At 37.4% G+C, this 23512-nt stretch overlaps 1 protein-coding gene across 13 annotated transcripts in view; it reads right to left on the bottom strand.

The window, feature by feature from the left end:
* The window catches only part of eps15l1a (epidermal growth factor receptor pathway substrate 15-like 1a), a 280134-nt gene that overhangs the window by 62138 nt on the left and 194484 nt on the right, over positions 1 to 23512 (bottom strand). For 8 of the 13 annotated variants that reach the window (XR_005635392.1, XM_039767016.1, XM_039767020.1 and 5 more), the window contains 5 exons: positions 21891 to 22030; positions 20268 to 20316; positions 16891 to 16973; positions 6235 to 6373; positions 4715 to 4735 (listed from right to left, as the gene is read on the bottom strand). Coding sequence is in view for 12 of the 13 variants with exons in the window: in XM_039767016.1 (XP_039622950.1) it covers positions 4715 to 4735; positions 6235 to 6373; positions 16891 to 16973; positions 20268 to 20316; positions 21891 to 22030 (432 nt within the window). In the remaining variant the exon portion in view is untranslated. The remainder of the gene's footprint in view (positions 1 to 4714; positions 4736 to 6234; positions 6374 to 16890; positions 16974 to 20267; positions 20317 to 21890; positions 22031 to 23512) is intronic. The other 5 variants (XM_039767019.1, XM_039767021.1, XM_039767027.1 and 2 more) reach the window with 1 other exon arrangement.

Raw genomic sequence — 23512 nt, 5'->3', positions numbered from 1 at the left:
TTAAAATGTGCTCTTAAAGCACAGCTGCTAAGGGACATTTACCAGTAATTTCTACATTTTTCTCTCGATTCTTGGCATACACAAAGGCAGTGCGTCATTTTACACTTCAGGTCTGACACATCATCGTGGATAGGAAAAGGCTTTTTATGCACTAAAAAAAAAAAAAAAAACTTTTAAAGCTTAGTTCAGGATGACTGCACGTGAATCTAAGATTAACACAAATTTTGCTCCGTTTGTCAGTCTTGTGTCAGACAGTAGAATAAAGCAACATTTGCAACTCAAGCACCATTCAATGACATTGAATTTTTATCAGTTCCTAAGATTTACCCAAACCAGGCTCTAGCCAATAAGCAGCATTTTCAAGAAACCTCTGATTTTTTTCTCTGAACATTTCACAGGCTTAGTCCTTTTTGATGACAGTCTCAGCAGAAACGAAGGAAAAGATGGGACAAAACATGCAGAGGCCACCATTACCAGACATTCCTCAAAGTCTTAAGCAGACAAATTAACCTAAACAGCTGAAATGAAAGGATCTGGTAACATAAAGAATAACATTTTTGGTGTCCTTATGGGGAAAAAGGCAAAGAAAGATATCAGCCATTTTTCAGAAAACCACCAGAACAGTGGAAAGATGATCTAACCTTCAACAAATTTTGTGAACTGTCAGCACGGATGATGGTAGTGAACGCGCAGCAGAAAGAAGTCTCATGAAAAATTACAACGATGGGGAAGATAAACAGCTTATTCTTTGGTTGCAAACCATCACAAAAATTCTGCATCTTCAAAGGCAGTACTTATATGTTATAGATCAATGAATGTGGAACAGTTGTCTGCTGTTTAGATTACACAAAAATATCTAAATGGAGTGAACTATAAATGTTGGATGAATGGATAGAAAGATAGATGAAAGGCGCGGATGGAGGGAGGGAGATGACAGACAGACAGACAGACAGATAGATAGATAGATAGATAGATAGATAGATAGATAGACAGACAGATAGACAGATAGATAGATAGAGTTGTGAATGGCCGGCCATTTATCCCGGCCAATACCCCCAAGCCACCAGGTGGAGCCCTCCCTGCAGTATGCAGGTTCCCTGAAGACCAGCAGGGCATCATGGACATTGTAGTTTTTATACGCAGCCCTGCTGGATACCGTGGGGGCCACTAGGAGATGCTGCATGGAGGAATAACGGGTATTTTCCCTATGCCCCGGAAGCACACATGGACAAGGGGAATGACGTGCTTCCGGGGTGAAGAAAAGAACATTTTACCTGACCCGGAAGTGATACAGGATCACATGGACTGGGGACACTTCCGGGTCAGGATATATAAAAGGACTGTGGGAGCTCCCAGACGGCGAGCTGAGCTGGGTGGAAGGGTGACAATGCGTCTGGGAGTTGGAGGATTGATTTTTTGTAATAGTTATTGTGATTTTTATGAGTATTGTGGAGGAGAGGGTGCTTTGTGCACTGTGGAAGATTAATAAAGGCAAGTATTGGACTATTACCTGGTGTCTGGAGTCGTGGACAAGGGTTCAAGGGAGTGAGAGCGCCCCTATCTGTCACAATAGATAGATAGATGGATAAAAGGCACAACATGATAGATAGATAGATAGATAGATAGATAGATATAAATCCAATTTTGTATTGTCAGCATGTTAATGTTGAATGTATAAATGATACATGCACTGTAAATATGATGTGTTACTGAAAATGGGTGTTCTATGCACGGGATGTAAAAAGTAAAAGCATCACATTCTACATTTATAACTGCTTACAACTTGCATAACAGTTATTTCGGAATTCGGAAGCAAAAGTACTGGTAAGTTATGTGATTTGAAGTACAAGTCAACCTACATATGATTAATACAACACCAGTTTTACTATGAACATGCCCACCCTACCACCATATGGCTAACATGGTCCGCAATAAAAAATGCTCTTATTCAAGATGATAAAATAAATCACTGGTTGAGACTGAGCTGCAGCCTTGTAGTATTGTGTACATTTCTTAAACCACTAAGCCCTATTGCCAACTTAGGCTTCAAACACTGGCTTAACATTTTTGGAAAGATGACCTTGTCTGACTGACTGAAATAAGAATACATGAACCATGGAAAGTTAAAATGAGAATCAATAATTTTAAATGATCAGTTTGCCATCTTGATTGAAGGGATGAAATGGAAAAAACACCATCTCTCAACCCTTTTATCAAGTGAATAGATCAGATTTTTTTTCAAGTTTTTATAGCCAAGTTTAAAAGGTTAAAAGTGATAGAAATGGCATTAGGTAAAGAAGAAGTTAAAGGTTAAAGCTTGGTCAGAGCAAGGGCATATTTAGAGTGTTCAGCAAATAGCGGTACAGAGCACAAACCACAGTGTAAAGCTCACTGAGCTACGCACTTGGAGGAAGTGGCTTAGGGTGGGGATCACAGCTGATCCCAATATTAGCACACAACAGCACCAGCTTATAAACCAGTTTATGAAAACCCGTATCAGTTTCCTGAATCATAAAAAAAGATGCTACCCTCAAAGCAATGCCCAGCACTTCCAGTAAACAACTTTTCACCTCTTGCATTCTCATGAACTAATTAGACACCAGCAAAAATATGAGAGGTCATTAGAGATGACAAAAAAAAAAAGCTTTTTGAACTAAGGTTTAAGCTTCAAGATGAGCAGAACTCTTGGGTGTCATCTTTCTGTTTACTGTGAAAAAGCTGCAGATAAAATTCACAACTATACGAACAATGCTAACAGGATATCTCCTACCTGGAACAAGCTGTGAGATTGTCGATGTAAAACTAACAAGTGTCTTTCTATAACAATGGGAACCTGTTAAAAAGAAAGAAATGAATTCACCATTGTAACTAAGGTGATCACATACGGAAGGACATAAAATGGTTATTCCTCTGCTGCCTCATGGGTACAGAACCCTAGATTCAAATTCCAAGTGAAGACATTGTGTGTGCGTGTGTGCAGTAGAACTTTATCCCAATGACTGCATACATTTTTGTTTTCTGAAACACCTGTGTACCTCCAACATCCTCAAAAAAGTGCACTTTGGATTACTTGGCAATTCCAAATAAACTCTGCCATAAATGCGACAGTGTATCTGTGTGTGAAGGAGGTAAAATACCATAAAGGGTTTGTTCTTGTTTTGCTCCCGATGCTACAGACTCTGGTGATGCGGAATTGGATTAGGCGTGTCTGAGAATTATTTAATGCTATATTATTAATTATATCTGCTTTGAATCATGTATTTCATAGAGAATACAAAGAAGCTAAAATATTTTCCATAAAAGTTATCTCTCTATTATAATAAAAAAATGCTGGGACTCTTTCAAAGAGATACTTTCACGTCATAAAGAATTCAAAAACGATGGCACAATACACATGCAGAGCAGGTTAGTAATAAAATTCAAAAGTCTCAAAAAAAAAAAAAAATGAGAGTAAAGGTCACATTAGCACAAACAAACGAAATTATGACTCGGTGAAATAACCGAATAGCGAAAAGAGGTTGAATATATTGTTTGGATTTAAACTTTAACTTGTAGATTGTCTAATTTGTGTTGCCATCAAGAAAAAGTAGTGTTTCTTCCCAATGAAGAGGCCTATCTGCGAGAATTAAAAGATTTGTTGTTTGGTGAAAGTGAAATCCACATACGCGAGTGGCAGAGATGCAAAGTGGCTGGCGTGTAGCACAGGCCGGGGGAGTTGGCGAGCAAAGCCCCCTAGTTTAATATAAACACAAGCGTAATGAGGAGAACTATCATGGTGAGAATTATTTCCAGTAAGCATGGTGTTTGGTGCTATAGTCATTTGACAGTTCCAATTAGGCTGGAGCCTGTGATGAATCAAAAATTTATGTTATATTAGCATCGATGAATAATGACCAACAATGTCCAATTGATCAGCTGATGCTGATGTTGCCCTAGATCCAGCAAACTGGAAAAAGAACATGGACATGCACTTGTCTTAAAAAAAATCCAAATAATGATATTGGTTTGCTGCAACAGTTTATATAAAGCCACACTCACTTCCATTCCAAAATATCAACTGAAAAAAGTCATCTTAATACCTCCTTCCACCAAAAGGCACATACAGTATGAGGGGAGAGAAAACAAATTATGAATTTAACACAAAAAAAAAAAAACACGCCTATCTTGCAAAAATGAAGGAAATGACAACCAAAAGACGCTTTTACGTCAGTGGGCTGGGCGGCCCATGTGCCTTTTTTTTTGCTTCTTCATTCTTTCAGCCTTGAGCTGCACTATGGCTGAAGAAGAGAGGGTAGATGACTGCAGCAGAGATTTTACATTTGTTAATACTCGAGTACTGGAGACACAAGCTTTTATAACTTAATCACAATGTACATAACAAAAAAGACAGTGTTGCAGGCATGCAACAAAATACAGTACTGTAAATTTCGCTGTGAGAGAATATACAGAACAAGATACTAATTTTTAAAAACTCTCAATCCCAGATAAACATGGTATGCATCTCCACAAGAAGCCAGCACTCGCTCACAGACTAGAAAGTAAAGAGTTTTACTTGTTGTCAGCTGCAGCAAAAAGACAACATGAAAACACCGAGCTAAACATGGCAAAAGTCACAAAGACAATAAGGTACAGTACACTGGCAGTACCAGTAACAAAAACAGCAAAAACCACAGAGCTCTTCAACACGAACAGAACAGCACAGTGCAGTACTTACTGGAGAATGATCTGCCCAGCGCTGTAACGAAGGCAAAAAAAGAAAAGGCTGTGAGTGTCTTGTTGGGGTACATCTAGTTTGGTCCCCAAGAATAGAAAAGGAAACCACCAACTTAAGGGCTTCCACAGGAAGGGAAAAAAAGTTTGCTTTATATTAGAATTTGATGAAGCACATAAACAAAGGAACCCCCAACCTATCACATGTTCATGAGAATTCAAATATTAGTGTTTATTTATTTATTTTTTTAATTTAAAGCACATACTATATATTTCACCACAAAATGAATATACAGTCATCCAGTGGCTAAACCATTAAGAAACAGCAAGTTGTGAGACACAACTATTCTAGTAACTAAAATGGAGTTGGGCTGCCCAGCATTCCTCAAGGCCAGGATGTCCCAAGGAGATTCAGCAGAAATTACCAAGGTGGACATCTAGTGAATGCGGTCAGGCAAGCCCAAACTTTAATCACCAGGGACACTGTTCACGTTTAAACTAAAATGAAATCTTAAGTTTTAAACAAGGGTTAAGTTTTTTTTTTTAAGTGTCAATTCAATCTTAGGCAACAAGTGGTGTTACAGAGAGCCTAACAGCTGAACTATGCCTTTATGAATGGAATGGGGAGTTTACTTTTCACAGGCTTCTGAGCCAAGCATTAAACAGTCACTCCTCACCCAACACTGATTTAAGCAATGAACTTCCTCTTTGAGATGATCTGATTTATGCACTTCACCAGATGATAGAAGGCAGGTGAGGAAGACATTCTAATTTTAATATAAAATAACTATGCCATTTACAACAATGGAAACACTGTTAACAGTTAAGTCTGCAGTGGATTAAATGGGCAGCTTTAAAAAATTTTTAAGTAACCTGTTGATGAATATATACTAAATTATTTCCTAATAATGCTATTTGTGCTCCAAAATGAAGCTAATTTAATTTTTCATATAGTAGTAGCAGCAGTAATTTACTTTGTTAGTGTTCTGCACGATCTGGGGCAGTAAACAGCTTGAAAGCCATGCGGCCCTTATTTACTTTATAATAAGGCGGTGCCAATTAATTTACATGTAAACGGAGGGAGTGTGGCTGTTTTGTTGAGGAAAAGAAACAAACCACAAAAACAAAGTTAAAAGAGAATGGGAAACGCTTATATTACTCTCTCAAATGCACTGAAAGCTTGCTCTTCTTCAGTGTAAAAACAGCCCGTGTTGCTTTGAAGAAAAAAAAAAGAGAAATACACATCTAGAGGTTTTACAGAGGTTTCCAAGAAATGTACTTATTTGTTAACCTCATAGAATATAATCAGGCAAAAAAAGAAGATGAAGACAGTAACTTTTAGAGAAAGACAAAATAAAAGACCGGTGTTACCATTTAATACATTTTAGTAAAGAAATTCTACAGCTTCACAAAAGTTCAAAAACATAAAATGTGAGGGAATGCTGAGCAAAGTAAAGTGTCTGAAAGGAACTCAAATTACCTCTATTTTTTAAAAAAAAACTTACCATTGAAACAGTAACTTACCACTTGGAGGTTTGGGCCTTGGAGGCACATTTTTCTTTGGTGGGAGTGCAGGAGTGTCTTGCTTGCCTCTAAAGGGGTCTTCTGGGAAACTCTGACCGCTGAATGAAGATGTAAATGGATCAGAATGGGGCGTCTGGCTCTGCATGTGAATAAAGAATACATTTTGCCTAATTGAAAATGTGAACATATATCAATATGAAATTCTATTTAGGTATAACAAAATGTAATTATTTCAAGCCAACCCCTATTACTGGAATTACTGAGATTGTTCAGAATGTCACTAGCCCTTTCAAATTTTTACCATTTATTATATGACACTTTGAAAACACAAACAAATGAGGCTTGTTCAATTTTTACTTAAACAAAGTAAGTTGCATAAGCCAAATGAAAATAAAATTTTGATACAAACTTATATTATAATCCATCCATTTTCTAACCCGCTGAATCCGAATACAGGGTCACGGGGGTCTGCTGGAGCCAATCCCAGCCAACATAGGGCACAAGGCAGGCTTATATTATAATAATAAACTAAAATATCTTACTTAGCTAAGTGAACAATCAGCTTACTACTGCATTTGTAAACTTGCTGAGGTATAACTAATTTCCTTACATCACTATGGTGATTTTTAATAATTTAAAATAAAAGCGGTTCTAGGGAATTCCGCTACATGGGAGTGGATTTCAAAGCAAACAATCTACTGTACTATGGGTGGAAAGGTGCTTTCAAAACTGTAAAGATGCAAGTGATGAAACTGATTTCAAAAAGATTTCAAAGGCTTTCATTAAGAAGTGGCACTTATCAGACTGTCTCTTTAAAATGGCCTGAACAGAGCAAGTACCAGGAGAAATATTTTAATGAGCTACAGGCCTATATAGCAAAAACTGATCACTGTATGAATATGACAATATCACAAGTAGTCTACAAGGAATGCCTGAACAGGAGGAACTCAAGAAAAGACGTGTTTATGTTCTTCTAAAATACACCCTAACAATTATGAAAAGAAAGTGGAAATTGGTGCTGTGCTAAGAATTAAAAATTTGTTTCCAGATTGAAAAATGGTGCAGACAATATAGTTAAAAGTCAATAAACCTTACTACTTGAAGAACACGATTTCTACAGGAAATACTCTATGATGGCAACATCTTGTTATGGGTGTGTTTCTCTTCAGCTGAAGACTGGGGCACGTGTGAAGAAGGAAAGGCGGATGGTGCAAAGTATAGGGAAATTACTGAAGAAAACCTGAAGTCCTCAGCCAGGAAGTTGAAAATGGGAAGACGGCTCACCTTTCAACAGGACAATGACATAAAACTCACTGTCAAATAAAACACAAATGAAGAACAGGAAAGAGACTGGCCAAGTCATATCCCCAACCTAAATCCCACAAAATCTCTTTGGAATGAGCTAAAGAGGTCAGTATATCAACAGTCATCACATAGTTTGACTAAGTTTGAACAACTGTATAAGGTGGAATGGCCAAACATTTGTCCCACTTGGTACTGCTTATTAGAGAGGTATTAAAACATATACCTAAGGCTACAAATGAAGCAAAAGGTGTTTGCACTGATCGGGGATCTATACCCACGGAGTCAGCTATACAAATGATAAAATTCACTCTGACACACAATTTATTCTCATTTAGACAAGACTTCTACTGGCAACAAATAGGGACTGGAATGGGCTGTTGGTTTGCACCTCACTATGCAAGCCTATTTATGGCAAAATTGGAGAAAGAGTTTATGTCAAAGTGCATCTTAAAATCAATGTTGTATCTCCGTTACGTAGATGAGACTGGACTGCATGTGAGAAGGACCTCCTCCATTTTCATAATGAATATAATTCTTTCCACCCCAACATAAAGCTAAAGCTTAATTTCTCAAAAACAGAAGTCAGCTTTCTTGATAACACCCTTGTAACCTGTGTTTTTCACAAACTGACTGACAGACAGACTTACCTGAGAAGTGATGGCTTCCACCCCAAGAATATAAGGAACTCCATTATTTTCAACCAAGCAATATCTTACTACCATATTTGCTCAGACCTGACAGACCAGGATAAACAACTGCAGGAGCTTAGACAAGATTTCATCAGGCAAGGTTATGTCCCCAAAACAACAGACACTCAAATAAGTAGAGCAACTACCATTCCAAGAGACAACCTTCTGGATCATAAAATCAAAGGCAACAAGAACCGCATTCCCCTTGTTGTTACCTATAACCCACATCTTGAAGCACTTCGAAAAATTATAAAAAAAAAAAAAAATACTTCAGCCAATGCTAAACAATGGCAAAACGCTGAAAAATGTATTTCCAGAACCGCTCCTCCTGGCATACAGACAACCACCAAACCTGCAGCAACTAATTGCCCAAAGCTCCCATAGTAAACCAACAGAAAATGGCACATCTCCCTGCCAACAGAAAAGTTGTCAAACATGTGCTCAAATCTATAATACAGACCATGTAGTCGTACCACACTGCTGACTAGAATGTCGCATAAAGGGATCATTTTCTTGCAGATCATCTAATGTCGTATACCTAATTCTCTGTATGAAATGTCCTGACACTGCACTGTGTGTGGGAGAAACTGGACAAACACTCCGCCAAAGAATGAACTTACACAACTTCCACATTAATCATGGCAATCGGGATGTTCCTGCAGTAGCCAACTTCCACAGCTATGTACACTATGAGAGGGACTTTAAAGTCACAGTGCTCATGGGCAACTTCAGAAAACAGCAAGAGAGAAATGAATGGGAAGTTAAACTCATGCTAAAATTTAACACATTACAACATGGTTTAAAGAGAAAAGCCAAGCAAAATGACACCTTTTATTGGCTAACTAAAAAGATTACAATATGCAAGCTTTCGAGGCAACTCAGGCCCCTTCTTCAGGCAAAACAGAAACTAGAGTTCCCAGTGCTTTTATATCCACCAGGACAAATAGAACATTGGAAAACCTTTAAGTGAGACATCATAGATGTAAAAAAATAGACCTCTTAAGGCTAAGATTCATTTAGCAAGAGAGGAGAACAATGCCTAGTCAAGGTCTCTGGATAACTGTCCACTACATCTTTATGTTAAGAAAGTGGTTTAATAAACTGAGAAAACACATTCGAAGAAGTCATGATGTGCGTTTAAACAAAGGGCAAGATTGACAGCGAAATTGTTTTAAGTGCAGCAGCTTACATTACTAATTGGAAAAAGATAACGCACAATTTGAAACTGCTTCTTTGCAAATAATAGGCTTGTTAGCTTAAGAGCAAAATGTATCTTTCAGTTATAAACCTGTTAATACGCTAGTCTTGTGTCTTCTTGATAAACAACTAATGAACACTGATAATCTTTAAGTACATGTATATTTACATTTAAGCAGTGTTCTGTTGCCAATATGAATTGTGCATTAATTGTTTTTTTTCTTTTGTTAAAACAATTGTGAAAACTACTTTTTTTAATTAAGCCTTGCTTCAAATAGGTACATTACAGACAAAAATAAACAATATGACAGCTTATAATTATAAAAATGATTTTATTTTCTTTTATTCAATATGTATTATGAATACATATTTTATTAGTTAAAGTATGTATTTTAAGGAAATTTCATTTATTTTAGTATTTTTGTTTTGTTAATAAAAAATAAACAGTGAACACTTGTGGTCTATAGTTTAATTACAAAAATACCAAAAGTATCACTTAGAACATTCTATGTGTCTGGTTATGGAGGAGCTTAGTATAAAATGATTTTAAAGGGATAAAAAAAAGAAAAGAAAAAAAGTCGGAATCGGCCATGAAATCAGTGCTCGGTAGAAGTCTTAAAAAAATATGATCGGAGAATCCATACTTGGTATTCAACGATAACACAGCAACAAGTACTTTCTGCAGTTCAGAGAAATTATTCAGTATTCAAAGACATGACTGGATTTTTATTTAATTAAGTGGCATGCTCCACTAACAGCAGGACTGACTCAAATTAAGAAATCAGCCCGAGCATTAGAATCACTTTGACAAGAATAGGCGGCCATTCAGCCAAACAATCTCTAACATCTTATTTATGTAAGTCCTCCAAAAAAATTCAAGTCATGTTTGGAGCTGTTAGGAATCTTTGGTAATTTGGAGACCAAACTGCAAACAGTACTACAGGTAAGGCCTTAGAAGTGGATTATATAGATTTACAGGGTGGTCCAGATCTAAATATGCAGATCCAGATCGTCTGGATAACTTTGATTTATGCAGAGACAATTCTTGTTCGGTGCGAAGACGATTCTTCTTGTCATCAGTTCACACACTTCTCAATGGTCCGGGATTTTTCAGTTGATTTTCTGTGTAATAAACTTAAGTTATAGCGTAAGGTAAATTGCATAATTAGATCTGGACCACCCTATAGTATAATCTCTATTGACTTGTAGTCGGTATTTCAGACTATTTTACCTAACATCCTATCAGCCTTTTTAGTCATCTCTATGCACTGTCTGGAAGTAGATAGTGAAGAGTCCACTATTAGTGACAAGTCCATCTCATAAAGTGTGCTTTCTGGTGTCAAACCTTCCATTGTGTATTCAAATCTAATATTTTTATTTCCTACATGCAGTACGAGGGAGTACCCAAAAATAACCAGAATTGAAAAAACAAATATGTTTTAATAATTTAGAAACTTTAGTCTCCTTCAAAGTATGTGAATATCTTCCATTTGAATAAATACACTTGTCCCAACATTTTTCCCATTGGTGGAAACATTTTTGTAATTGCTGAAGAAGAAAAACGTCGTCCAATGTCTGCAGTGATTTTTCTTTGACTTCCTCCACGGTACAAAAACACTTTTTCATATGCAGGAACAAGAAAAAGTCGCACGGGTCAAGATCAAGTGACATTTTCCCTCGTTTGAAACGCAAAAAGAAATCGTAGACCTGTGTTTTACTTAAAGCTTCCTCTTTAAACGCACTTTCAAGCATCACTACAGTTTTAGCAGTCGTTTTCCCTAAGAGAAAAACAAATTTATCACAAAAATTGCAGAACACATTTAATAAGCACCAAGAAAAACTGACACGGAATACAATATGAACAATACAAAGCAACACCACTTGACAGAATGCCACAGAATACAGTAAGTATGTTACACCCATAGGCAAAATTCACAACTAAGTCTAGACTGCACGCCAGGTACAGATTCTGGTAGATTCTGGTTATTTTTGGGTACCCCCTAGTATTTACATTTTTTTTATATTACATTTCACTTTCCACAAATCTGCCAAGGCCAGTAATCTGTCCAGGTCCTTCTGTAATGATTCATGTCTGCCATTATAGTTTTCGATCATTTAGCTTTCTATTTACATTTTTATCAAGATAACTTTTACGTATTAAAAAGAGAGGTTCTCTTGATCCTAAGAGAAACACTTTTAATATCACCTAATTCTGGTAAGGTTCCTCACGAAACAGCCCTTTACTGTTTAAACCAATGTTGCATCCATCTACAATGGCTCCTTGAACTCCCATTTCTTTTAGTATCATTTCTAGGTTAAACAAAAACTTTCTGAAAATCAAGATAAATAACATACAGTGGATTGCAAAAGTATTCGGCCCCCTTGAACTTTTCCACATTTTGTCACATTACAGCCACAAACATGAATCAATTTCATTGGAATTCCACATGAAAGACCAATACAAAGTGGTGTACACTTGAGAAGTGGAACGAAAATCATACATGAGACATTTTTTACAAATAAATAACTGCAAAGTGGGGTGTGCGTAATTATTCAGCCCCCTTTGGTCTGAGTGCAGTCAGTTGCCCATAGACATTGCCTGATGAGTGCTAATGACTAGAGTGCACCTGTGTGTAATCTAATGTCAGTACAAATACAGCTGCTCTGTGACGGCCTCAGAGGTTGTCTAAGAGAATATTGGGAGCAACAACACCATGAAGTCCAAAGAACACACCAGACAGGTCAGGGATAAAGTTATTGAGAAATGTAAAGCAGGCTTAGGCTACAAAAAGATTTCCAAAGCCTTGACATCCCACGGAGCACTGTTCAAGCGATCATTCAGAAATGGAAGGAGTATGGCACAACTGTAAACCTACCAAGACAAGGCCGTCCACCTAAACTCACAGGCCGAACAAGGAGAGCGCTGATCAGAAATGCAGCCAAGAGGCCCATGGTGACTTTGGACGAGCTTCAGAGATCTACGGCTCCGGTGGGGGAATCTGTCCATAGGACAACTATTAGTCGTGCACTGCACAAAGTTGGCATTTATGGAAGAGTGGCAAGAAGAAAGCCATTGTTAACAGAAAACCATAAGAAGTCCCGTTTGCAGTTTGCCACAAGCCATGTGGGGGACACAGCAAACATGTGGAAGAAGGTGCTCTGGTCAGATGAGACCAAAATGGAACTTTTTGGCCAAAATGCAAAACGCTATGTGTGGCGGAAAACTAACACTACACATCACTCTGAACACACCATCCCCACTGTCAAATATGGTGGTGGAAGCATCATGCTCTGGGAGTGCTTCTCTTCAGCAGGGACAGGGAAGCTGGTAAGAGTTGATGGGAAGATGGATGGAGCCAAATACAGGGAAATCTTGGAAGAAAACCTCTTGGAGTCTGCAAAAGACTTGAGACTGGGGCGGAGGTTCACCTTCCAGCAGGACAACAACCCTAAACATAAAGCAAGGGCAACAATGGAATGGTTTAAAACAAAACATATCCATGTGTTAGAATGGCCCAGTCAAAGTCCAGATCTAAATCCAATCGAGAATCTGTGGCAAGATCTGAAAACTGCTGTTCACAAACGCTGCCCATCTAATCTGACTGAGCTGGAGCTGTTTTGCAAAGAAGAATGGGCAAGGATTTCAGTCTCTAGATGTGCAAAGCTGGTAGAGACATACCCTAAAAGACTGGCAGCTGTAATTGCAGCAAAAGGTGGTTCTACAAAGTATTGACTCAGGGGGCTGAATAATTACGCACACCCCTCTTTTCAGTTATTTATTTGTAAAAATTGTTTGGAATCATGTATGATTTTCGTTCCACTTCTCACATGTACACCACTTTGTATTGGTCTTTCACGTGGAATTCCAATGAAATTGATTCATGTTTGTGGCTGTGATGTGACAAAATGTGGAAAAGTTCAAGGGGGCCGAATACTTTTGCAAGCCACTGTATGCTCCCCTCTGATTGAATGTTTTTGTTGCTGTAATAAAATTAATTAAAACCAGAAATGTAAACCTGTGGCAGTCATAGCTTTTCAATGATGTCTACCCAATAACACAGAAATTGTATACAGCAATGTTATTATACGTATACAATCACAGCTGATATCATATAAACTTTCTTCTAAATTGCATATTCATAATAAACACTGATCCAAACCATTTCTGGACATTTTTAGAATATTAGCACCAGCAGATTATGTGACTCACCCAGCATCAGACATTGTGTCATTGGTAGGAACTGAATATGTAAGTTTTTGTTTTACTCAACTCTGGAGACAGACAGAGTACTAATTTCAGTATACATATATCAATGTATTTAGAAAATATTTATTAATCAATTCCCACAATATTAGTGGTAAAAGCGTAATAAATTAAATAGCAAGCAAAATGTGCGTATGAGAAAGTCACATAAGAGTAGTTCACATTCGAGCAAAAGATACTTTTCACAGCTTTAAGATGTATACGGAAACTGGGATTTCCCGCAGCTAAATTAGTGATGTCCCCAGATGACAGCAGCATTCATGAATATTTAAGAGCAGAATATTGACAGGCCAAACAATCCTTTTACATGTATATATTTTGATAACACTTTTATTCAAAGTGACATTGAAATCATAAGTTGGAGCTAAAAATGTTTCTACACTTTTGCAAACAGAGTACTGGAAGGTTAACAGTTTATAAATAACTAGAATCAAAATTCTCTGAAAGGAAAGAAAAAAAATTCTTAGCACCGTTTTGCAGATTTTTGCAGATTAAGTGGGTGCGTGGAACCAAAAGATTATGTTCTCAACTGGCGAATGTTACACACATTTTTTAAATGTGTTATGTCAGAGTTACACTAATGAAGATGCTAACTCTTTACAAGGATATATAAGCTAATTAACTCCTAATGCAGCTGGAGAAAAGTACAACCTCTAAATCAGTTATTTGCAAACCTTTCAACTTATTTAAAAAAAAAAAAAAAAGTCTCAGTCATTATCTTCTGCTATAGGCTCCCAGTAGAATTTATTTCAGGTTAGGTAACTCTGTAAATCAGTGTTATAAAATGTTTTTGAGATTTTCTAACTGATATTAAAAACGCAAAAGCCTAATTACAAAACTCAAAAATGTTTTCTTTCTGTTCTTGTAGATTATTATTTGAAAAGAAACCACAGAAAAAATTGGCATACATGAATAACAGAAACCAAACAACCAATACCCCTCTCCACCACACCCAACATACACAAAATTCAACAAAATACTGCAGCAGTATAGATTCATGCCAAGAAAGAGCACCACAGATGCAATGTTTGCCATGAGGGTGTTGATGGAGAAGTACAGAGAAGGCCAGAAGGAGTTGCATTGTGTCTTTGTAGACCTGGAGAAAGCATATGACAGGGTGACTGAGAGGAGCTGTGGTATTGTATGAGGAAGTCGAGAGTGGCAGAGAAGTACATAAGAGTTGTACAGGATATGTACGAGGGAAGTGTGACCGTGATGAGGTCTGCGGTAGGAGTGACAGATGCATTCCACGTGGAGGTGGGATTACATCAAGCTCTGGGCCTTTTCTTATTTGCAATGGCGATGGACAGATTGACAGACGAGATTAGACAGGAGTCTCCGTGGACTATGATGTTTGCTGATGATATTGTGATCTGTAGCAAGAGTAAGGAGCAGGTTGAGGAGACCCTGGAGAGGTGGAGATCTGCTCTAGAGAGGAGAGGAATGAAGGTCAGTAGGAACAACAACAGAATACATGTGTGTGAATGAGAGGAAGGTCAGTGAAATGGTGAGGATGCTGGGAGTAGAGCTGGCGAAGGTGGAGGAGTTTAAATACATGAGATCAACAGTTCAGAGTAACGGGGATTGCGGAAGAGAGGTGAAAGAGAGAGTGCAGGCAGGGTGGAATGAGTGGAGAAGAGTGTCAGGAGTGATTTGTGACAGACAGGTATCAGCAAGAGTGGAAGGGAAGGTCTACAAGACGGTAGTGAGACCAGCTATGTTATATGGGCTGGAGACGGTGGCACTGACCAGAAAGTAGGAGACAGAGCTGGAGGTGGCAGAGTTAAAGATGCTAAGATTTGCATTGGGTGAAAAGAGTTTACCTTTTGAAGAACATTTTTTGAACTGACTTAAACCTTTTTATTTTAATAAAACTTATGAATATTTTAAATATCCTATGCTTGCATTAATTTTCAAAGCAAATTGGTAGCAATTCAGAATTTTTCATGTGTCATACTGAGAACAGAGACACTTTAAAAAAGCGCACCATTTTAGTTTGAGGAGTTTAAAAAGGCTGCACCTGTTGATATACTTTTTACAGAGTTATTCAATAGCTTAAATTCTGCATAATTTTAAAATTTTTTTCTTAGTCTTTTAAAGCTTCCAAGTTTATCTTCTTACAACAAAGCAATATTGTGAGACATTGAAATGATATGCTTTTTTGTTATTTTTTTTAATTAGATCAATTTAAGACAACAAGAATGCTGTGACATAAGTTGTATGTAATGGTATTGCAGTATAAAAGGATCAACAGAGATCTAATCCTTATAACAGAGTAATATGAAATGTCTTCAGCTGCTGCTGCAACAGTTATACAGTATGCTATGCTACAGTAATACATTTTCAGCCTGGATTTATTGGTGAGACTGATGGTCCTTCTCCAGTTATAATTCTGACTTCAAGGTAAGGTACTGCAGTTATTTTAGATATGACAGGCACTTGAGGGCTGATGGCCACTCCAGCTGTGTGAGCTGGAGTGGCTGGAAAGCTGCTCACTTGGAGAGACTCACCAAAGAGAGGCGGCACAACTGCAGGGGAGTGAGAGGCTCAAAGAGGCATTCTACGAGTAGTGCAATGGACCACAGGGACGAAAGCCTGACAACGGGAGGCTTGATGGAGTGCCATGCCAGGAGCCAGAGAGAGATACAAAAGCCTGAGAAAGGGGCAATGTGGAAGGATGGTTGAACTGCAAGATTAGGCGCCTCCTTGTCTGCAAAGACCAGTTAGGGTTAAGTTAAGGAGACGTCAGCCTTTAAGGAGTGCACCCGGGTTCATAGTTTTTAAGGACAGTTTCCTGCCATGTTTATAATCTCAGTTGTTTTAAAGGATCATTTATTTATTGAAATTTAAAAATGTAAGTTAAAAGCACTGAGCATCTTATGCACCGACCCCTTGCAATGCGTTGTGTGTTTGTCCATATCCACAGGCTCATCCCGGTCATGACTATTAACAGTGTCAGGTTCAAAAGGCTCCCAAAACAGAAGTGGGAGCATGGAGCTGACCCGCACCGTCACAACCATCTAGCCAAATAGGATGGACAGGTTTTTGGACAGAATTGCCAGGTTCATGTCCCAACTGTTTGAATGTACAAACTGTATGGAAATAAATCAATTTTTAATGTGTTTAAGACCCTGAATTCTGAATTCCAGTAAATAAATCACATCAACTAAGCCCTCCTATTTTAAATACCAGCATGCTTACCTTTGACATTTGGCTAAAGTCAGCAAATCCACCTGTGCTTCCAAAGGTGCTGCTTCCAAAAGGGTCAAGTGTTCCAAATGGATCTATGGGGATGAAAAATGGGAAATTCAATTTTAACCAGTCTAAGATGAATCTTTCCCCCTCCTAAACTTGTGTTTCCAAGGAATCCAAAGTGAATGGTCAGAAAACAGAGCTGTAAAACCTGCTCTGCCTGAAATAAGTGCTTGTGAGACTAAAAAATCCAACAAGATCAACTCTGCGCTGGATGCTTTTCAGTATATTTGATTGGGTATAGAGAATGGGTAATTTGTTGTCAAAAATAAGTTGAGATGTAAATAAACATGTGAAATATCACCTTTATTTCCCTTTTTTTTCTTTTTTAAGGAGAGGTCCAAGATTAAGATTAAAAGCAATATATGCTTTAAAGCTCTTAATATAGAAAGGTAAAAATAAATGTCCAGTGTCCAGAATAGCCTGTATAATGACCATGAGAACAGATATCTGTACAAGACACTCCGCAAGTGAATACTCTGACACAAGCTGATTTGTGTGGATATGAATTTGAGACTTGAGTGAAGGTTTGGGGCATTAAAAATAAACAATACATTTTCATAAGATTTGAAATCCCAACATGCGAATAATTTTGTCATCACAAAATCTTTGATGAAGAAAGACATACAGAATATGAGCATGCTCTCCAATGAAAAAATATCTGTTCTTGAACAAGGTCATCTACACTTTCTTAAGTCTAGCCATCGGTAAAGAAAAGTAAGGTTTAAGGTGAACTGAGAAATGGTATACGCACATAGACGTTTTTTTCAGTGCTCATTTTAAAAACATACTTATCAAACACCAGATTCATCTTTTTCCACTTAGGCAGTACCACACTGTATTAAAAAAATTATCATACCATTCTAACTCAAGAATTTAATTTTAATATGCTATCTATAAAAAAATGTGCTCTTTAATTTGTCAACCAATATAGAAAATTGGCATGTTTTACTGGTGGACTTGTACATTTTCTTATTGCTTTTTTTTTTTTTACAATTAACTCAAAATCACTTGACAAGAACTGTAATACTACCAATAGAATATTACCAAATTTACCAAGCGATTACCAATAATATGTGTAATATTTACCTTCATCCCCCTTTATTTTAATAGGTGTAGCTAAGGTTTTATCAGTGATGTATTTAAATGTTATTCTTTCATCTAAATTATAATAAAAAAACCTTGGGTCGAGACGAGATCTTCTCAGAAGACACTTTGACGTCCCGCGAGACAAGGCAGTGAGACAACAGGACAGCTGCTGTGCAGGCTTTTAAATGACTGATGCACAGCATGACAAGCAGAACACGCAGTTCAGCACCAGGAGCAGAAAGACAGCAGCTGATCCGACCGCATCTCCTTAGAGTGCGTTTATCCCCCCATTCACAACATGAGCAGCAGAGATGCAAAGTGGCTGGTGCTTTATGCGCCCTGGGCTAGGGTGGACGAGTGAAGCAAGCAGGTCTTAAAATATAGAGCTTATAGAGTTCTACAACTAGTACTGAAATGTTTAAACCTAGATGGCTGCAAGGTCTTACAGTACACAGCCATGTCCATCTCACTGCAGAGATGCTTAATAGACTTGAGACCTAGGCGAATGAAACAAGATAAACTCTTTTTCATGTTCCCGAGACCATTTAGTGACAATGACGGCCCTTTGACAGGGTACATTATCATGCTAGAAGTGCTTATCCGAGTGTGGATAAACTGTAACCATGAAGGGATGAACTTGGGCAGCAAATAAGTTAAGTTTTAAATCTCTCTATTATAATAAAAAAAAATCCTGGGATGAGACAAGCCTTTTTCAGAGAGATACTTTCACATCACACGAGATGAGACTTTGTGCCAAGAGATTTAACCACGCCCGGAGTAGATGACAAAGTAGAACGTCTTAAAGAATACAAAAACGTTAGCACGATGCAGAGCAAGCTAGAGATAATGAAACTACTAAAATTTTGAAAGTCTCAAAAAATGATAGTAAAAATCACATTAGCACAAACAAATGGAAATGATTACTTGGTGAAATAATGGAACAGCAAAAAGAGATTGAATATATTGTTCAGATTTAAAATTTAAGTTGGAGACTTGCAGATCGTCTAATTCGTGTTGTAATCATGAAAAAGTAGTGTTTCCTCCCAATGAAGAGGCCTATCCACGAGAATGAAGAGATTTGTTGATTGGTGAAAGTGAAATCCACATGCGCAAGTGGCAAAGACGTGAGGTGGCTGGCACGTAGTGCAGTCCGGGGGATGGGGGGATTGTGGGTGTGGTTGGCGAGCGAAGCCCCCTAGTAGTGTCAAAAATTCAAAATGCTCTTAGGCATTTGGTTAGGATATGGCTTGAAGAAGGCTATCAAAAAGGTACAACCCCACATGTATAAGCTGAAGAGTGAACTGGCAGCCATACCCTGGGAAATTAATTTGGACGTGCACTTTCTAGAAGGTTATGTATTGTGTGCAGCTCTTAACTGGATAGAATTTTTTTTTTTTTTAACATTTCCACACAGTGACTGTTTCACTAACAGGCTGAATATGTTACTTAATGTTTTCTACTGTCAATTTACTAACACAAAAATGACTTGTCAGCATTTGTAAATACAGTTCCGATGGCTTAATCATTCGTTCTCAGAGAAGAGATTCAAAGATGAAAAGTAGAATATGATGACCATTCAAAGTCAGTGGAAAAAGTGACATCACCATCTGAAAATGTAACACAACTACTTGTACTGTCATGGGATATCAGCTTTCATAATAAATTATCAGAATGTAGTCTTCCCTCAGTGTTTTTGCTATGTTGCAAATCAATACCCTGCACTTGCTGGCCATGGTTGACTGCACTCTTTCACAAGCCACTGACTTCAGCAGCAAAAATAAATAAATAAATAAAAAAGGACAAACTCAGGTTTCCAATTTAAGAAGACATCAAATGTAAGGTCGATAAATTTATTTAATCATATTTGAACTGTATAGTCTCAAACTGTTATTTCTGACAGGAGTAGCGTACATATTTATCTATTACAGTATATATACAGTATTTCAATTGTGGCATTATATTTACTGTTATTTATTAGTGTGTAACATTCAGAGGAGAACTTTGTTAGTTTGTATTACAATTACAACTAAAAAGGGTCATTAAACAAGGATACAAATGTGTGTGAAGGCCAGAAATGTTGAGAACCACTGATATAACATATCTTATATCCTGTAATTCAGGCTTTCAAACCACCTGTTTAATACTTATTTAGTAAACCACCTAACTAATTACAGTCCAGTCATTTAACTATTTCATTGACAGCACCCATGTTCTGTGAGATTGAAATGTGTGCCTACCTGATCCTTTAGTCGTTGGGGCAAAGGGATCAGCATTTGGGAAATGGGACTGAAAAAGAAGAACAGCAAATTAATATTTACAGTACAAAAAAAAATTCATATTTAGCTGCTCCCTACTGGAACAACAGCCAATACTAGGGTAAGCGCAGCACCCTTCCTAAGGTCATTAGAGTCACCTAGTCCACACTTACATGGATACATTTAAAAACATGTATTTTTTTTTTTTAAATTAGACATCCCTACAACACTGATACATTTTGACCATTATAAGCATTGTTTTGATAACATTTTCCAATAAGGAAGTCTTTTCTTGCCAAAATTAAATGCAATCCAATGTAATTAGATTGCAATGTACATTTTAATCACCTCATAATTAAAAACATATCAACCAAATATTCACTATGGCACTCAATTTTTGTGTTTCAGTTCATGCCACAGATTGCATGTCATAACTAATATCAAAGCAAATGTATTTCATTTCACCTAGCAGCTGCTCTGAGTGTACTGCACTTTGATTCAAGACCACATGTTAATCATGCCAACACTGAATGTAATCAAATGACCAAATAAGATCAAAGTGCAAATGGTGACAACAGTTGGGGTAAGAGGTGTTTCAATCACAAGTGTGCCCATCCTGCGCTAAAAATGGGAAAAGTGGAGTAGATAAGGCAGGGAATCCATAGTCTCATTGAACAAATGAAATGCTAGTTATGAAAATGAAGATTTAATTTTTTTCCGTGTTGACAGGGATGGTGTAAGAGAAGAGGCAACAAGAGAATTTCTAACTGCTGTAGTAGCAGCCTTAAAATGCATTTAAGACCTAATGTCCAGAAGAGCTGCAGCCTGCAATTATGCAGATCATAAACTGGGGAGTCCACAATCCAATAGATAGATAGATACTTTATTAATCCCAATATTGCCCTAAATAAGGTTTGTAAATACCTGCAGATGGAGATGACAGCACTGGTTATAGCTTAACTTCTTGAACTATCAGTCAGGACTAAGACATAAACAATTTTACATAAGGCAAGCATAACACATTAGTTAGACAACTTATAATAAGATAATATTTTTCAGCGAGCCCTAAAACATGCTTCTTACCATTTCAGTGAATCACTCCACATTGTCTAAACTTATGTTTGCCACCAGAACACAGAAATGTGGAATGATCCTTGCCCCAGTTTTTGATACTGCCTGGACATTTGATTACATCAAGTTCTGGCACGATTAATGCCTCATCTTAAATCAAAATGCAAAACACTCGAAGCAGCCATTGAGCAAAGAGTAATAAATTTGCTTTGATCGTAGTTATGACACAATCTATGGACATGAATTAAAATGCAATACACATTTTTACAGTACTTTAAATTGATACGAAAGTTGCTTGCCACAGTAAAAATCATTCAATGATTTGGGACGTATGTTTTTAATTAGTTTGGGTAGACAACTTACATTACTGTTATAAAAGATGATGAAGACTAGACCCTTGCATGGCAACCTTCAAAATTGATGACACAATCACTTTCTTAGACGAAGAGCAAGCTACTTTGCTGGGGACCTGTTTTACAAGCAAGTGGCTATTAAAAGTTCAATGCAGTTGCCACATGTGCAATGCAGTCTTACCTTGGAGGGGAGTGTTGCACTTTTTATAAAGGGGTCTGATGACGTGAAGGGATCACTCTTCGTTGATTTTCGAAAGAAATCGTCTGTTGTGGAGCTCTTGAATGGGTCGGTTTCTTTGAAGGGATCACCACCAAAAGGATCTGTGATGTGTGAAAAAAAAACACAGAAATAAATTAAGGGCATTTACATGAGGCTAATACAATACACACATACACAAATGAACAGTGTTTTACAGCAGCACATGAGAATACTTGATAACTTAAAACTTAAGGGCAAAGTAATCAAATCCATATGAAAGAAAAAAAAAAAAAAAAACAACTCCACTTGGAATTAAAGTCAACATCAGAATAGGCAAAGAAACTAGTGGTGCAACATTGATTGTCCAGCTGGCAGTGAAAGCCTGAATAGAACAATTCTGTTGGCCAACAGCTGAACTTCTCAGAAAGAATGAATTTTCTAAAGTTACTGAAGATAAAAAGAAAATGATGAGCTCAGCGCTAGAAGTAAATTTAATCTTTTCTTTGCCTGTCAAAGTTATGTTTATATAGTATGTTGCATATCTTGTAGCATGCATCAATTTTATTGTTACATGTTGGCACTAACATTTTACAGAAATAGGAGGTATTAAAGAGGAACTTCAATTCCTTATGTACAAAACTAAAAATATTGGAACCAAAATGTGTCTGGCTTCTTACCAAAATGACATTGAAAGGATTTGGTCTATAGCTGGAGAGAAAGCTGGTGTGCAAATAAAAGCATAGCATTTGTCAATAATTGGGGTGATAACTTGGAAATGCCAGAATTTTTCAAGAAAGATGGTCTTCATCCTAACTTGACAGGATATTTTATCCCAAAATATGACAGCAGAAATGTCCAGCTGACTGATCAGAGTATCATCCAATCTGCAGCCTTCTCATCTTAAATCGAATGTTGTTGTTTATTCCACTTGTTTTTTTTTTCTGTATTTGCTACCTAGAATACCTGTTGTAGGGCATCTTATAAATTTAGCCTTGAAGTAAAATCTAAATCACTTGATAACCAGAAAATACAGAGCACAATTAGACCAAGTTTTAAAATTAGATCCTCCACTAGGGGTACCTACAGTCCTACGGGCTGGACAAAATTATTGGCACCCTCAACTTAATATTTGGCTGCACGCCCTTTGGAAAAAAATAACTGAAATCAAGCGCTTCATATAACAATCATCAGGCTTGTTACACCTCTCAACTGGAATTTCCAACCACTGTTCTTTTGCAAACTGCTCAAGGTCTGTCAGATTTGAATGACGCCTTCTCCCAACAGCAATTTTGAAATCTCTCCATAAGTGTTCAACTGGATTTAGATCCAGACTCATTGCTGGCCACTTCAGAACTCTCCAGCACTTTGTCTTCAACCATTTCTGGGTGCTTTTAGTGGTATGTTTAGGGTAATTGTCCTGCTGGAACACCCATGAAATCTGAAGCAGACCCAGCTTTCTGACACTGAGCCCTACATTGCGCCCAATATCTTTTGGTAGTCTTCAGATTTCATGATGCCTTGCACACAGTCAAGATATCCAATGCCAGAGGCAGCAAAACATCTTTGAACCTCCACCATGTTTGACTGTAGGTATTGTGTTGTTC

Source organism: Polypterus senegalus, chromosome 10 (genome assembly GCF_016835505.1).
Source record: "Polypterus senegalus isolate Bchr_013 chromosome 10, ASM1683550v1, whole genome shotgun sequence".
NCBI classification, from domain to species: Eukaryota; Metazoa; Chordata; class Cladistia; order Polypteriformes; family Polypteridae; genus Polypterus; species Polypterus senegalus.
Note: the sequence above shows the minus strand (reverse complement) of the source record. Positions and strands in the feature narration are given on the sequence as shown.